The 17,887-nt window shown below is 34.3% G+C and overlaps 2 protein-coding genes across 2 annotated transcripts in view; one reads left to right on the forward strand and one right to left on the reverse strand.

The window, feature by feature from the left end:
- Nucleotides 1-17,887, forward strand: part of OVCH2 (ovochymase 2) — a 54,239-nt gene that overhangs the window by 14,358 nt on the left and 21,994 nt on the right. The gene's annotated exons all lie outside the window — the stretch shown is intronic.
- Nucleotides 10,024-12,112, reverse strand: LOC102523401 (olfactory receptor 481-like). The gene is made up of 2 exons (XM_014555985.2): nt 12,104-12,112; nt 10,024-11,074 (listed from the first exon to the last, which is right to left on the reverse strand). The coding sequence occupies exons 1-2, from the start codon at nt 12,110-12,112 to the stop codon at nt 10,118-10,120; spliced, it is 966 nt and encodes a 321-aa protein (XP_014411471.2). The 3' UTR covers nt 10,024-10,117.

Consider the following 17,887-nt stretch of genomic DNA (forward strand, 5'->3'; position numbering starts at 1 on the left):
CTAAATGTTCATAGAAAGACCAGCTCTTGATTTTCCAACCCCATCCCAAATGCACCTCTATTCAGTAATGTCAATCTTAGTAAATACTATCTGCATTTATCCAATTGATTGAGCCGGAAAATGTGGTGTTGACTTTGACATCTCTTTCTTACTTGATCCTTTCCCTGGAATAAAAAAAAAAATCACATTCTTATTTATAATAACTGAAACCAAGGGATAGAAATTGTCCATGTTCAAGATGAAAGAGCCAAATAGAATTTTTACTATTGTTTTGAGCCAAACATCCTGGATATTTTGCAAAAACTTCTAGGACTTGTCTCCTATACCATACCTTTTCATACTTATGGGATTGCATGTTGCAGTAAGAAAATCTAGATATTTTTATGGACCAGGATTAAATGGAAAGTGAACTGAAACATTTGGGACTTGGACTAATTAAGTTTAAGTTTCATCACTTCTATTAAGCAACAATAGAGCAGTAAGAAGTGGGGGCATATGATGAGAACAGGAGGAAAGTGTAGTTAGGGAGGTAGGGATAGAGGTAGCCATCTAGGAAAGCTAGAAAATTAGACTGAAAGAAAGGTTAGCATTTCAAAATAATACTCCTTTACTTTAAAATAGATCACATGATCAAGTGCAAGGGAGAATGTGTTCATTATCCTTAGTCATTCCTGTGACTCCTCTAATTTAAATACCAACATATTCTTATGAATAATTTGTTTTTTCAAGAACTTGTATCTTAAGGAGAATTAAGTAAACATACACACATAACTATCAGCAACCACACACGTTTTACTCAATGTTACATGTGAATCATGGCAATAGTATACTATATAGCATGACTAGTTACTAGAATTATGTATCTGAATGATCAAGTTCTGGCTCTTTTAACTAAACAAAGACCCAAGCCAGAAATGAATTTTATATTTTTAAAGAAAATAGATGTATGAAAGACACAAATGTTTTCAAAGTTGTATATGAGTGCCAGCAGGGAAGGCAAAGGGACGTGCAGAATCCCATGGACTTTGGAGCCATGCAAATCTGAAATCAGTTTCTAGCTCTGCCTCTCACTGTCTCTGAAATCACAGGCAAGTTATAAAAAAAAGTTTGCTCTTGTTTCCTTACCTGTAAAAAGGAGACAGTTATACGTACCTCATGCGGTTCTTGTGTTAAATTATATGAAGTGAGTGAAAACTCCAAACACTGTTTATGCAACAAATAAATGCTCAGTTACTAATAGTTTGCTTGAAATGATCAACTTGTAATTTCTGGGACATAGGAGAAAATCAAATATGTCTGTGTCCTTAAAAACGGACAAGTGTGAACTAGTGATACATCTTCTGCAACACTACCAATAGTCTCCAAGGAATTGTTGCTGTACAGCAAGGGCACATGTAAGTGAGGTCTGTGTCATTGGGGATAAGGCCCACATCACCTACTTCATTTGTAATTACAAATTAATTATTTTACTTGTTTTGGAAAACCAAACTGAGAATCCACTGGGATAGAGAAATTACATGTATACATCTGCTGGGACAGATAAATAGCATGTAACATGATTATGTAAAGTGTGTGAATAAAATATTTTCTAAATACCCTGAAATTCCAGTTATTTTTAATTAAATAGAAAAAAGCTAAAAATTTCATTTTAATCAAATTGAAAAACATTTTACTATCATTGGAGTTGATGATTAGATCAACATGACTAATATGGCTGTGACAATTTGTGGCATTTCTGAAACATGGCTATTATATATTCAGTGGTCCAGATTTTCATGCCACCTATGTTTGGAGATAATTTGGGGTTGCTGGTACAGTTTAGTTTACAAATATGCATCCAATGGAACCGCAGTATTATTATCAACATAAGTGACATACATTTTTAAATCATATGAATTTTCCATATATATTATAGATTTGCACTAGAACACTTGAGATACACACCTGGCTTGTTGGCAGTAGACATTTCTCATATACACCATCTTCTTTCTCCCCATTGCCAACCCTGGATCCACCAGCATGTATACTTTCTAGTAGAACAATGAAGCTTGCACTAACACCTTTCTTATGACCTTGTCACACGCAGATGCCACATTGACTAGCAGGTTGTCAAAGACACATGTCCACAATTGATTCTGGCTGTGTTCTTGAACCACAGCCACATAACAGAACATTCTCTAGGTTGAAGGTCAGTTTCCTTTGGTTCTGGGCTTGAGGGAGCCTATAGATCAGTAGCCATCAGAACAAAGCTAAGCCTGATAATCCACATTAGGAGGCTTGAACAGCTCACACATCTCAACTCCAACAAGTCAGGAAATGGACCTGCTGCAAGGTTCCATCTGTCCCAGAAAGACACAGCTCCTTTAGGTTCTAAGGAAGCCCAACTGTGACTAATGAATGATACAAAACCTTTCCAGATGACGTCTGGGAGAATTCAATTCCCTTCACCCCTGCCATCCTCCTAACATTTTGTTTATGCCATTTGATTAATGCCCATTATAGCTTTGGATCTTATTCTTTCCCTAGTGTGGAAGTGCAGTGTCTATGACTAACAATTTTTGTATCCCTCTTTAACGGTGCAGTGTTGGGAATATAGAAGGCACTAAGTAGATGTTTGTTAAATTAGTGTTAAACAATTAAAAAAAATCTTTCTATGTAGCAGACACTGTGCTATGACTTAGAGATAGATTTCTATCTTTACCCGACTACAAACTGTTGTATAGCTGTATTCATCACTCCACCCTCTTCCAATGGAAGACTAACTTCTAGTCATCTTAGGTCTTGGGTTTAAATTTATTTCACTATTGAAATCTTCTCTTCACACTAGACTGAGTCATATTCTCCTGGTGAACAATTTCAAAGAACCTTGAAATACGTTTTGTACTTACATACTTTTAATTATATAGGCACTGGAGCAAATAATTGCATAATGTATTTTTACGTACTATCCTACAATTTCCACGAGGGAGGGATCGCCTCTGCCTTGTTCAACACTATTCTTAGAACATTACAGAGTGCCTGGTACATAGCAGTACTAAATGAATGAATGAACAAGTGAATAAATGAATGATCTATTTTTTGGTATTTATTTTATTGTGGTAAGAGCACTTAGCATGAGACTTGTCCTCTTAATAGGTTTTTAAGTGTACAATACACTATTGTTAACTATAGGTATGGTGTTCTACAGCAGATCTCTAGAACTTATTCATCTTTTTTAATCCTTATTTTTATTGAAGTAGTCAATTTACAATATTAGTTTCAGCTGTACAGCAAAGTGGTTCAGTTATACATATACATACATATATTTTTTCAGATTTTTTCCATTACAGAACATTACAAGAAATTGAATATAGTTCCCTGTGCTATACAGTAGGTCCTTGTTGTTTATCTGTTTTATATATAGTAGTGTGTATCTGTTAATCCCAAACTGTTAATATATCCCTCCTCTCCCCTTTCCCCTTGGGAATCACAGTTTATTTTCTATGAGCATGAGTCTATTTCTGGCTTGTAAATAAAATTTGTAACTTTTTTTGATTCCACATAGAAGCAACATTATATAATATTTGTCCTTCTCTGTCTGAGTTACTTCATTTAATATGATAATCTCTAGGTCCATCCATGTTGCTGCACATGGCATTATTTCATTATTTTCATGGCTGAGTAGATCTTATTCACCTTGCTTAAATGAAACTTTATGCCTGTTGGTTAGCAACTCCTCATTTCAATCTAACCTCAACCCCTGGCAACCATCATTCCACTCCTGAGTCTATGAATTCAACTATTTTAGATACCTTGTAAAGTGGAATCATGTGGTACTGTCCTCCTGTGACTGGCTTATTTTTACTTAGCACAGTGTTCTCCAGGTCCATCCATGTTGTCACATATTGAAGAATTTCTTTCTTTTTTTTAAGACCATAATATTCCACATCTTGGCTATTGTGAATAGTGCTACAATGAACATGGGAGTGCTAATCAGTACCTCTTTGAGGTCTTTTAGGTAAATATCTAGAGGTTAGGTTAGTGGATCATATGGTAGTTCTATTTTTAATTATTTGAGGAAACGTCATACTGTTGTCCATAGCAACTGCAGCATTTTGCATTCCCAGCAAAATTGTACAAAAGTTTTTTTTTCCCTTTCTCCACATCCTTGCATACACTTGTCTTTTTTTTTTCTTTTTTTGTAATAGCCATCCTGATATATGTGAAATGGTATCTCATTGTGGTTTTGATTTGCATTTACGTGATGATTAGTGATGTTGAGCACTTTTTCATATACCTGTTGGCCATTTCTGTGTCTTTGGAGAAATGTCTGTTTAAGTCTTTGTCCATTTTTAAATTGACTTACTAGTTTTTATGCTGTAGTCATATGAGTTCCTTATACATTTTGGAAATTAACCCCTTATCAGAAAGATAGTTTGAAAATATTTTCTCTTATTCTATAGTTGCCTTTTGACTCTGTTGATTGTTTCCATTGCTTTGCAGAAGCTTTTTAGTTTAATGTAACCCCACTTGTCTATTTTTGTTTTTATTGCCTATACTTTTGGTGAGATATCAAAGAAATCATTGCCAAGACCAATGACATGAATCTTCTCCCCTATGTTTTCTTCTAGAGGTTTTATTCTTACAATTTTAGGTCTTACATTTAAGTCTTTAATCTGAGTTAATCTTGTCTTTATTTTAAGATAATTGTCAATTTTATTCTCTTGCATGTGGATATCCAGTTTTCCCAGCATCATTTATTGAAGAGGATATCCTTTCCCCACTGTATATTCTTGAAGTGATTGTCAAAAATTACTTGACTGTATATGCATGAGTTTATTTTTGCTCACTATTCTATTCATTGATCTGTATTGTGTCTTTATGCCAGTACCATACTGTTTTAAGCACTGTAACTTTGTAATATAGTTTGGAATCAGCAAGTGTGATGCCTACAGCTTTATCCTTTTTTTCTCAAGATTATTTTTGGCTATTTGGGTTTATTTGTGGTTCTATATATGAACTTTAGAATTATTTTTTATACTTCTGTAAGAGAAATTCCATTGGGGTTTTGATGTGGATGCATTGAATCTACTTTGGATAGAATGGATATTTTAGAAATATTAAATCTTCAAACCCAAGAATACAAAATGTTTTTACATTTGTTTGAGTTTTGTTTAATTTCTTTTATCAATATTTTGTTGTTTTAGTATACAAATCTTTCATTTCTTTAGTTAAGTTTATTTCTTGGTATTTTTTTCTTTTTGGTGTTATTGTAAATGGGATTGTTTCCTAATTTCCTTTTCAGATCACTGTTATTGTATAGAAATGAAAATAATTTTTATAGTTGATTTTGTATCTTGCAACTTTATTGAATTTGTTTATTAGTTTTAGCAGTTTTTTGATGACATTTTTTGAGTTTTCTCTATATAAAATCATACTATCTGCAAACAGGGACAATTTTAATTCTTCTTTTTGATCTGGATGCTTTTGTTTTTCCTTGTCTAATTGCCCTGGCTAAGGCTCCAATACTATGTTGAACAGATGTGGCAAGTTTGAACATTGTTCAGGGAACTATATTCAATATCTTGTAGTAACGTATAATGAAAAAGAATATGAAAATGAATATATGTATGTATATGTATGACTGAACTATTATGCTGTACACCCAAAATTGACACAACATTGTAAACTGACTACATCAAGAAAAGAAAAAAAGATTGAACATTGCTGCCTTGTTTCTGATCTTAGAGGAAAATCTTGTGCTGAAATTTCCAGGGAGGGTCATTAGGATAGTCATGAAGAGGTTGGCTCTTGTGGTGTTTTTGTATGGATTTGTTTTTGAGGTGATGCTGTACTCTTAAAATGAATTTGAAGGTGATCTCTCTTACTCTGTTTTTTGGAAGAGTTTAAGTAGAATTAGAATTAATTCTTCTTTGATTGTTTAATAGAATTTACCCATGAAGCAAATTGTCTTGGACCTTTCTCTGTTGTGAAGTTTTTGATTACTGATTCAATGTCTTTGTATGTTATTGGCCTGTTTGGGCTTTCTTTTTCTCTTTATTTCCCAGATTTATTGAGATATTATAGACCTATAAATATGTAAGTTTAAGATGTACAGTGTGATAGTTTGAGACACATATATATTTCAAAATGGTTACCACAATATGGTTAATTAACACCTCTGGCCCCTTGCATAATTATCTTTTTTGTGTGTATGTGATGAGAACATTTAAGTTCTGCTCTCTTAACAATTTTCAAGTATGTAATACAGTGCTGTTAACTAGAGTCGCCATGCTCCACATAAGATCCCCAGAACTTACTCATCTTCTGGCTGGAAGTCTGTATCCTTTGGCCAACACCTTACTATTCCCCCTACACCCAGTCCCTGACAACCTCTTTCTACTCTCTATTTCTATTAATTTTTTTCAATTCCACATATAAGTGAGAACATACAGTATTTGTCTTTCTCCATCTGACTTACTTCACTTAACATAATGCCCTCAAGTTCATCCATGTTGTCCCAAAAGGCAGGATGTCTTTTATGGCTGAATAATATTCCATTGTGTTTGTGTTTGTGTTTGTGTACACATTATGATATTTATATCAGATATTCTTTATCCATTCTTCTGTTGATGGACACTTAGTTTACTTTCAAGTCTTCAATATTGTGAATAATGCTGCAATAAGCATGGGAAGGCATGTATCCCTTTGAGATAATGTTTCCATTTCCTTCAGATGTATGTACAGAAGTGGGATTGCTGGATCATATGGTAGCTCTATTTTAACTTTCTATTTCTTCTCTATCCAATCTTAATAGGTCATACGTTTCTAGAAATTTATACATTTCTTTTGGGCTATCCAGTTCGTTCACACATAATTGTTTATATAATCCCTTATGATACTTTTTACTTCTGAGGCATCTATTTAATGTTTCTAATTTCATTTATCTAATATGTGATCAGTCCTGAAGAATGTGTTTCCTTTTGCTGTTTGGTAAAAAGTCCTGTATATATCAGTTAGTTTCATTTGATCTATAGTGTTCAAATCCACTATTTCTTCATTGATCTTCTGTCTGGATGTTCTATCCATTATTGAAATTGAGGTATTTAAATATCCTACCATAATTATATTGTCATCAATTTCTCCTTTCAGATCTATCAATATTTGTTTCCTATAATTAGGTGTTTTGATGTTGAGAGTATTTATATTTACAATTGTTATGTTTCCTGTTGAATAATCCTTTTATCATTAAGTAATAATATTCTTTGTTTCTAGAGACAAAGTCTTTTTGACTTAAAGTCTTCTTTGTGTGGTATTAGCAGAGCCACTAAAGTGAGTTTCTTATAAATAGCATACAGTTGGATCTTCATTTTTAAATTTATTCAGCTATTCTGTGTCTTTATTGGGGAGTTTAGTCCATTTACATTTAAGGTGGTTATTGATGGAGGATTTACTATTTCCATTCTTTAACTATTTTTGGTTTATCTGATAGTTATTTTGTCCCACTTTTTCTGTCTTACTGTCTTTCTTTGTCTCATTGTGTGTGTGTGTTTGTGTGTTTAATTGATATTGATTCCTTTCTCTTTTTCTTTTGTAAGTATTTTATAGTATTTTCTTTGTGGTAACTAAGGAACTTATATGAAATTTCTTATAGTTATAACAGTCTATTTTTAAGCTGATAATATCTTTACTATAAAAATTGACCACAGATTCAGTCTTAAAATTTTTTTAGGCATTTAAATGTTTCAGAGCATGTCTTTTGTCAATAATATAACTTGAACATTCCCAAAATTATGGAAAATAAACAACATATTTGTAAATAATACAAAAGTCAAGAAAGAAATCATGATAAGAATTAGATGTGTTAGCTAGATTAGATATTAGCTAAAATGTAACATATTAAATCTTATTGGACACTGCTAATGCAATGACTATAAGGAAATTTTGCATATTGCAAAAAAAAGAATGCAAACTATTATGTAAGTGTCTTTCTCAAGCCTTCTCAAGAATTTAAATAAAAAACTTTTAATTAAACCCCCCAAAAGAAGAAAATAATAGAGATGAATATACATTTATAAAATAGAAAATTGATGTACAGTACAGAAAAGCACAAATCAAAATTTCATCCTTTAAAAATGCTAATAAAATTGATAAACCACTAAGGCTTATTAATAAGATATATAGAAAAAAACTCAAAAAAGATATGTAGAAAATACAATATTGGAATGAAATGGGAACAACATTATAAATCCTACAGAAAGTAAAAATAAGATATAATTTTGAAATATAAAGGAATTGGAAAACCACTTGGAAGAATATCTTACCAAAAATGACAAGAAAGAAATTGAGAAACTGAATATTCCTTTTTTCATTAATAAAAGTGAGTCTTATAGTGAAAAACTTTCCCACAAAAATGGAAGGCCCAGATGGCTTTACTGTTGAAGTTTTACAAATATCACAGATATAAATATCACTGATCCCGTAAAATGTTCTTCCGAGAAAAGACAACAAACACTTTCCGAATCATTTTTATATTTTAATACTCCCACCTGAAAACTTCATTTCAAGAATGGAAAATGTTAAGCCAAATTCTCTCATGCACATGGATGCAAACATCCTAAACCAAATAATTAGCAAATCAAACCTAGTGGTAATAAAATGGATAAAAAAAGCAACTAAAGTTGTGTTTATTCCAGAAAATCTAGATTGATTTAACATTCACAACTTAATCAAAGTGGTACTTACATCTCTGAATTAGGATGTAGAAGGATATGAAAAACCTTTCATCATATGGTAACAGGACAAATCTCAATGAAATGAAAATCACACTCATATAGTCAATGAACCGGGAGTAGAGGATTCAAGAAAGCCTTGATGAACTGACATCCACATAGCCGAGCAGAGAAATGTGGCAGTTTGCCTACCTGCGGTCTTGTCTGTCTTACAGAGACACTTTGAAGGGATGAGAATGAATCAGCCAGTTCTTGGATGAGAATGTAAATTGTCTGGACAGATAGAAATTTGGAAGAAACCCAAATGCAAAAACAAATCATTTCACCCCAAAATTCCCTTCTCTTATGCTACAATGATTTTTCCTAGAAAGCAGCAGCAGAGGAGGAGCTAGCAATAAAAGAGAAACCACTTAGTCCCGCACAGCCTCACAGTAAATAGATGTGTGGACTTTGCCTTTACTGAATTCTTAGATGAAACAAAAATATCTAAAATTGCTGCTTAGTCCTGAGTTTCAGAAGTATAAAGCCTCTAGAAGATAAAATAGAGAATGTCTTTATGACCTTGGATTAGGCAAAGATATCTTGAAGTTTCACTAAAACATTAAACATTAAAGAAAACATTGATAAATTAGATCATTTTAATTAAAAATTTTTGTTCATCAAGGATACAATTAAGAGAGTGACACAGCATACTTCAAAGGGAGGGTATACCTTTAATGTATAAATCTGACAAAAGGACTTGAAGACAGATTATAACAACAAATCAGTAAGAAAAGTACAATCTGAGAATAAAATTGACAAAAGACCTGACAATACATTATACAAAAAAAGGACATATGAGTAGCTGATAAATAGATTTTTAAATGCTCAACGTAAGAGGCCCAGGGACATGAAAGTGAACACTGCCTGTTTATTTCATTGTAAAAAATGATGTCTAACCTGGAATCTATGGTGTTATCCTTTCTGAAAACTGTGGATACATAACTTCGTCTACCAGAGTACTGAGTTACAGGGACTTCTTTAAGCCAGCTCCTTCCAGTTTGTCTTCATATCCTGGACCAGCCCTTGTGGTTCTTACTGCAAGATGCACTTAGCAATAACCATCAGGAAATTTTGAAAGAGACAAGGCGGATTACTTACAAGTCCTGGAAGTTATACAGCTGGGGCCACACAGGGTCATGGAATAGAGAGAGAGAGAGATGTTAGGGTTCTGCTTTATTAGGGTTGAGGGTGGGGGCCTAGGGTTTCATACCCTCACTCTTTATTGGTGACTTAAAAATATAAGAGCAGAAATTTACAGCATGGGAAGAGAAAATACAAGTGGTCTGAATGGTCAGTTATCTAAGGAGATGTGGGGTTGGGGGCAACTTGGCTCTTTATCTAGTTATGTGACTGGCACTGTTTATTCAAGATACCTGCCTTTGAAGTGGATGTCCTCGCATGCTAGCCATCAATTTTCTCATGGCCTCTTTCACCTCTTTGTTCCTCAGACTGTAGATGAGGGGGTTCAACATGGGGATCACCACTGTGTGGAAGACGGACACCACTTTAATATGGTCAGGTGAATGGCTTGACTTCGGTATGACATAAACAAATGTGACTGTCCCATAAAACAGAGTGGCTGCAGTGAGGTGGGAAGTACAAGTAGAGAAAGCCTTGTGCCTTCCCTCTGTTGAGTGCATCTTCAGGATCGAGTGGAGGATGTACAGATATGAAACAGTTATGGTAAACAGTGTGATTACAATGATTGACCCAGCTGAGATGGCAGGAGATATTTCAGCAACATAAATATGGGTACATGAGAGCTTCACTAGTGGTGGAAGGTCGCAGAAGAAATGATTGATTTTATTCGGTCCACAGAAAGTCAAGCTCAGTAAACATCCAGTAAATGATGAAGCATTTGCACATCCTCCCAGATAGGAAGCAACCAATAAGATGATGCAGACGCTGGGAGACATGTGTATAGAGTAGAGGAGTGGGAAGCAGATGGCCACGTAGCGATCATAGGCCATGGCTGCCAGCAGGAAGCACTCAGCTGTTCCAAAGATAACATCAGAGCCAAGCTGGGCTATGCAGCCAACGACAGGGATGGTAGTTCCTTTTTTTAGGAAACTCACAATCATAATAGGTGTGACTGATGAGGAGTACCTAATGTCCACAAAGGCCAAATGGCTGAGGAAAAGGTACATCGGGGTGTGAAGCTGAGGGCTTCTTCGGATTAATATAATTATGCTGACATTGCCTAATATGGTAGCAATATAGATTCCTAGAAAAACCACAAAGAAGATGGAACAAAGTGTAGGATGCTCTGTTAACCCCAAAATAATGAATTCTGTCACCATTGTTTGGTTTCCAGTCTTCATCTTATTTGGAATGATGCCTATTGAAATAAAAACCAGTGGGTATTAGAATAAATTAAATGGTCTCATAATTAATATACTTACTTTACCAGCCAGCCTGTCAGAAAATCAACACATTGATCTCTCTACATTTTACAACATATTTCCAAATATATTTACATTGTGCATGATTTGAGAATATTAATGTCCATTATCTTAAGGCAAAGATACTCACAAAGGGACCATTGACTCAGAGCAGAACACAGTTGGCGCTCACATTTGCATCATTTGATCAGTTCAGGTGGTTGAATGAACACTTACAGCAATGATGTTTTGGGAATTTGATGAGAACCAGAAGTCAAAGTCCCCTCGCAGTTAGGTAAGACTGTGAATAGTACATGCCAATGGGCTATGAGAGGAAATGCTTTGTTTCTCTTCTGGATCAAATTAAATTACCAGTGGACAACTCTCTCTTCCTCTTCCACAATGACATATTCTGCATGATACAATTATAAGATAATGGAATTTCCTATCAGCCTGGGATTTGAGGGAATATGGAGAACAGAGAGCATACTGGAAGCAAGAAATAAATCTATGTTGTGTTAGACCACACTGAGTTGCCAGGGTTAATTTGTGAGAAGAACATAACATCACCTACCCTGATTAATATAATTATGGATTGGCTGTAATGGAAGCTATCTGTGGAGTTTAATCCCAAGAGCATTGTGAGAAATAAATCCACTGTGGATCATTAGTTGTAATTTAGGCATTGTGCAGACCTAACAAAATCAGACATTTCATAATCAAGTATGAAAATGTTGTATATTAGAATATGTTGACAAGATGCCTACATGCATATGTTGTGCCGTCCACATGAGATCAAAAGAGTAATACTTAAATGAAAAAAATACCAAAAAGTCATTTCACCATACAAATGATCAACAGGCACATGAAAAAATGCTCAGTATCACTAATTATCAGAGAAATGCAAATCAAAACTATGATGAGTTATCACCTCACACCAGCCAGAATGGCCATCATTCAAAAGTCCACAAATGACATATGCTGGAGAGGCTGTGGAGGAAAGGGAACCTTCTACACTGCTGGTAGTTTGGTGCAGCCACTGTGGAAAACAGTATGGAGATTCCTCAAAAGACTAGGAATAGACTTACCATATGATCCAGTAATCCTGCTCCTGGGCATATGTCCAGAAGGAACCCTGCTTCAAAAATACACCTGCACCCCACTGTTCATAGTAGCACTATTTACAATAGCCAAGACATGGAGACAGCCTAAATGTCCATCAACAGATGACTGGATAAAGAAGATGTGGTATATTTCTACAAGGGAATACTATTCAGCCATAAAAATGACAACATAATGCCATTTGCAGCAACATAGATGCTCCTAGAGAATGTCATTCTAAGTGAAGTAAGCCAGAAAGAGAAAGAAAAATACCATATGAGATTGCTCATATGTGGAATCTAAAAAACAAAAACAAACAAAGCATAAATACAAAACAGAAACAGACTTATAGACATAGAATACAAACTTGTGGTTGCCAAGGGGGTGGAGGGTGGGAAGGGATAGACGGGATTTCAAAATTGTAGACTAGGTAAATAAGATTATACTGTATAGCACAGGGAAGTATACACAAGATCTTATGGTAGCTCACAGAGAAAAAAATGTGACAATGAATATATATATGTCCATGTATAACTGAAAAATTGTGCTTTACACTGGAATTTGACACAACATTGTAAAATGATTATAAATCAATAAAAAAAAATAAGAAACAAGCCAGACCACTGAAAAAGCTAGTACCAAAGAACGAAAAAAATCAACGAATACTATCAATTATCAAATAATACTTCAGAAGTGCTACTATCAAATATCAGAAGCCTACTACTTGAGGGGGAAGAAACGTCATTGTTTTTTAAAGGAACAAAGTTAATCATGTGTAGACTCTTGAATTGCCAACTGGAATATTTTCTACTTTTTAAAAGATTCCAACATTAAAATTCTTCTTTTACTAAGTATACAGGTAAATAACTACCAATACACTATTCTTACCCAATTCTTACTTGACTATGAAAAACTTGTATCTTTGAAGTGATGATTAAGCCAGTGCTCTTAATTAACTTGTTACAATAATGTAAGAAAGCTAAGTCTCTGGCTTCATTAATTAGTCATAGGATTGTGTCAGAAGTTCAAAAGACACAAATCTGGAATAAATTTTATATTTTTATGAGAAATATATACATGGAAGACTCAAATGAATTCAGAACATGACATGAATGCCAGTGTGACATGGAAAACATGACGTACAGTGCTGAGGTGAAAAGAAAAGATTTCAGAGCCAAAAGCTCTAAGGATAAATTCCAGGTCTGCCACTTACTGACTAGGTGATCTTGGAAAAGTTACATAACCCCTCTGAGACTCAATTTCCTTATTTCAAAAATTGAGATAATAGTAACATTTACCTCCAATTGTCACTGTGTTGAATGGTATATGTTAATATATCTAGCAATGAATGGCAATGAGTGGATGATCCATAAATAAGAATCCCTTCAAATAAGCAACTATAGCTTCCACTACAAATGCAAAGGGTACTTATAAATCGATAACAATGAATGACTGTTACCTGCTGGTCTAATATTATGATGGAGACAAATTCCAGGAATCACCTTTGTACAACAGGGCTTATTTTTGCAGGATTTAGGACCATTTGAAATGTAAAACCAGAAGTACCTTGGCATCAGACGTGCACAGGTTTGTTAACATTTAATTGAAAATCCAATGGGAGAAAATCCATAGAGATTAAGAAAACTAGGTGTGTTTACATATTCCTACACCATTGTGCTGGCTGAGATATTTATTAAGGTCTCAGGGGCTTCATTTAGTCTCTTCATTATTTTTATACAATTATTATAATTGCAAAATTCTAATTAGGTTTGAAACTTGATTTGGACCAATATAACTAATATGGGCTATGCTGTGATCATCTGAGACATCTCTGAGACGCAGTCATGACCCGGTGCCTGAAAATGTTTTCTTGAGCACTGTCCTCGGTTCCTGTTTTATTGCACCTGTGGAAGCTGCACAAAGAGTCAAATGCTTTTCTCTGTGTCAAAAGTGACCCACAATTTAATAAGCCATGGCATTTCCCACTAATCATAGTTTTTCCCTCAAATCCTGGACTCTTGGGATAGATGGAGATCCAGTTATCAGAGGTATTCCTTCCTTTCCCCACCCCATTATCATCTCCATCCCAACCTTCCCTTTCTAGATAAGCCAAGAATCTCTTCCTTATTCCTGATTTTTTTTGTGGTTTTTCATAAGCAATGTTACTATTTGTACTGCTCTGAAATTGCTTTTCTTTATTCAAAAATATTTTTAGACAACTCCATGTGAGTATACATTAATTGCCTTCATTCTTTGCAATGGCTCATAGTATTCCAGAGCATTTAACAAGTATTTATTTAGCTATACCCCTGTTAGTGCTTCACTGTGCTTGTATATCAGTAGTTCTCTTGGATGTATTCTAAGAATTTGAATTGCTGGGTTAAAAGGTTTGCAGGACTTAAATTCCGATACTGCCAAATTACACTTAAAGAAAACTGCATTATTTTTACATGATGTTTTATACTAAAAATCTATTAGATTAGACTTACTTTTTAGTTGTTTATTTTACCTATCAAGTTCTAAAAGTCTTGCATTATGATTGCAGATTTTTCAATTTCTCATATTCCTATCAGATTTTCCTTTAGACATTTAGACGCTTATATAGACATTTATATTAGGTATATAAATGTTTGACACTGCTATAACTTCCATGTAAATTGTACCTTTTATAAACCCTTTAAAAATATCTATATTGATTTGCTTTCCACCTGTAGTATCTGAGGGTACATATTCCCTCAATCCTCAGTTAACTACTGAGGCAATAGAAATAAAAGCAAAAATAAACAAATGGGACCTCATTAAACTTATAAGCTTTTGCACAGCAATGGAAACCATAAGCAAAACAAAAAGACAACCTATGGAATGGGAGAAAATATTTGCAAATGATGAGACTGCCAAGGGCTTAATTTCCAGAGTTATAAACAGCTCATACAGCTTAACAACAACAAAAACCCAATTCAAAATGGGCAGAAGACCTAAACAAGCAATTCTCCAATGAAAACATACAAATGGCCAAATAGGCACATGAAAAAATGCTTGATATCGCTAATTATCAGAGAAATGCAAATCAAAACTACAATGAGGTATCACCTCACACCAGTCAGAATGGTCATCATTAAAAAGTCCGCAAATGATAAATGCTGGAGAGGATGTGAAGAAAAAGGAACCCTCCTACACTGGTGGTGGGAATGTAGTTTGGTATAGCCACTATGGAAAACAGTATGGAGATTCCTTAAAAAACTAAAAGTAGATTTACCCTATGATCCAGGAGTCCCACTCCCAAGCATACATCCAGAATAAACTCTGATTTGAAAAAAATACACGCACCCCAATGTTCATAGCAGCACTATTTACAACAGCCAAGACATGGAAGCAACTTAGATGTCCATCAACAGATGACTGGATAAAGAAGTTGTGGTATATTTATACAAAAGAATGCTACTCAGCTATAAAAAAGAATAAAATAATGTCATTTACAGCAACATTGATGGACATGAAGATTGTCATACTAAGTGAAGGAAGCCAGAAAGAAAAAAATACCATACGATATTATTTATAAGTGGAATCTAAAAAAAAAAAAAAAAGAGACAAACTTATTTACAGGACAGAAACAGACTCACAGACGTGGAAAACAAAACTGTTACCAGGGGTAAAGGGGAGTGGAGGGATTAAAAAATACCTAATTGTTCTATTTGGAAATCCAAATGACCCTGATATTGTCCAGGAGGATTCTTTTCACTCTTGCTGCTGCCTCCGAAGTTCTATCACTCTAGAATTTTTTCTAGCAGTTTTCCCCTAATAGGCATCTTTCCTTTAATTGGATTTCATCTGCTTTCTTTTTCATTGTTATTCAAATGGTCTTTTATGGCATTTTAAAAAATTGAAGCATAGTCAGTTTACAATGTTGTATCAATTTCTGGTGGGATTTCATCTGCTTTTTATCTTTCTAAGAATATTAATGATTTGGGTCCATTAAAAATACCCTTTCCCTTTCTGGCTTTCCAGCACTACTATGAGGTCATTTATTACACATTTCTTATCATAAATGTGGATCAAGAACAGGAAGCCACAGTACGTTCTCAGACTGCCACTTTAATACAATTCCTAGGTGGGAGTCACTGACTCTGTCTTTATAGATGCTTTGTGTTTTCCCTGTTGGACAGGAGAAAACACACTTGAAACTGAAGGCGAGCAAATGTGGAGATTGAGTTGAATTGTAAAATAATTAAAGTCAAGCAGAGAATGCCATGAAACTAGTCAAAAACAAGACGATATTGTTTTTAAAAATTCAATCTAAAAAGGAAGAGATAATTTGGAAGTGAGAGGTGTAACAGAGGGAAACTGTGAAAAGGAAGAAGTACTTCTGCTTTCCTCACATTCAGTCTTAGAATATGAATGGGAGGATCCTAGGGAAGAGAAGAGGTTTAGTTATGCCCAGGAATTTCAGGAATATTGAGGAAAGGAAAAAATGGGAAGAGTGTTCCCAGAAGTAGTAGACATAGGGTATGGATAGCAGAGAAATAAACTTGGGCATAAGTGAGCATATCAGGAATGAGTGAAGAAAAAGGGAAATGCCGTCATATGGATTTGTCCAAAGCAGGACCCCATAAAGGCAAAAAAACCCCAAAACAAAACAAAACAAAAAACCATGCCCTGAAATGAAGAAGGTAGAGGAAAGGAAGTTGTATAAGCATTGTGTTTGCAAATGGAAGAGACATAACTAGCTCAAAAATTCTAGATGAAAATTTTGTATTATGCTTCAGACTCTGAAAGCTTTCTCCTAGGTACTAGAGTTTATGAAGATCACACTTTGGTGATACAATAGAGGACGAGGGTCAAGGGAGGTGTAGTTTAGTGAGAAAGCCAGAGAAAAAGTAGTTCAGAATAAAACAAAAACAAAATGTCACAAACATAAAAGGAGAAAGGAGATTGTATTTTTTCCATAGAAATCTAGTTTAGGAGAGAAATTGTGCAAATGCATCATTGTTTTGTATGAATTTGGAGACTAGTGATTAATGAAAACCAAAAAAGAAAGAAAAGGGGCTTTTGAAAATCATTAAGTAAAAAAAGTGAAGGACTTTATATTGAATTAATCTGAACCTACTTACTAATTTTAAAATCATAGAAAGGAAACCAGATATTATGTGCCTCATGGTATGATGCAATAGGAAGTAGACACCCCTGCTATAAAATTTATGGCCCAAAATCTAAGCTGAATCTGATCAAGACTCTATCTAGATTTTCCTATCAGTTCACAGGTCACACAGGGGTTATGGGAACACATTAAAGGGAATAGCTGAAGAGCGATGCAATCAGCGAAACACATAATGTAGAAAATTCTAGAGGACTAAATAACCAATTTCTTCCACAAAAATAATTGCTCAAACAAGAGAGAAGGAAGCTATAGCTTAAAAAGTCATGATATATAACAACTAAATGAAATAGTTAGACCTTCTTTAGATTTTAACTCAACACAGTTGTGGAAAAAAATTTATAATACAATTGGGAAAATTCAAACAGCAAATATTTGATATTAAAGAATTACCATTTTTTTGGTTTACTAATGCATTGTGGTTATATTTTTATGAGTCCTTGCATGTGAAAGACATGTACTGAATTGCTTAGAGGCGAAATAAAATAATGCCTTGGATT

This window comes from Camelus ferus, chromosome 10 (assembly GCF_009834535.1).
Source record: "Camelus ferus isolate YT-003-E chromosome 10, BCGSAC_Cfer_1.0, whole genome shotgun sequence".
Classification (NCBI taxonomy): domain Eukaryota; kingdom Metazoa; phylum Chordata; class Mammalia; order Artiodactyla; family Camelidae; genus Camelus; species Camelus ferus.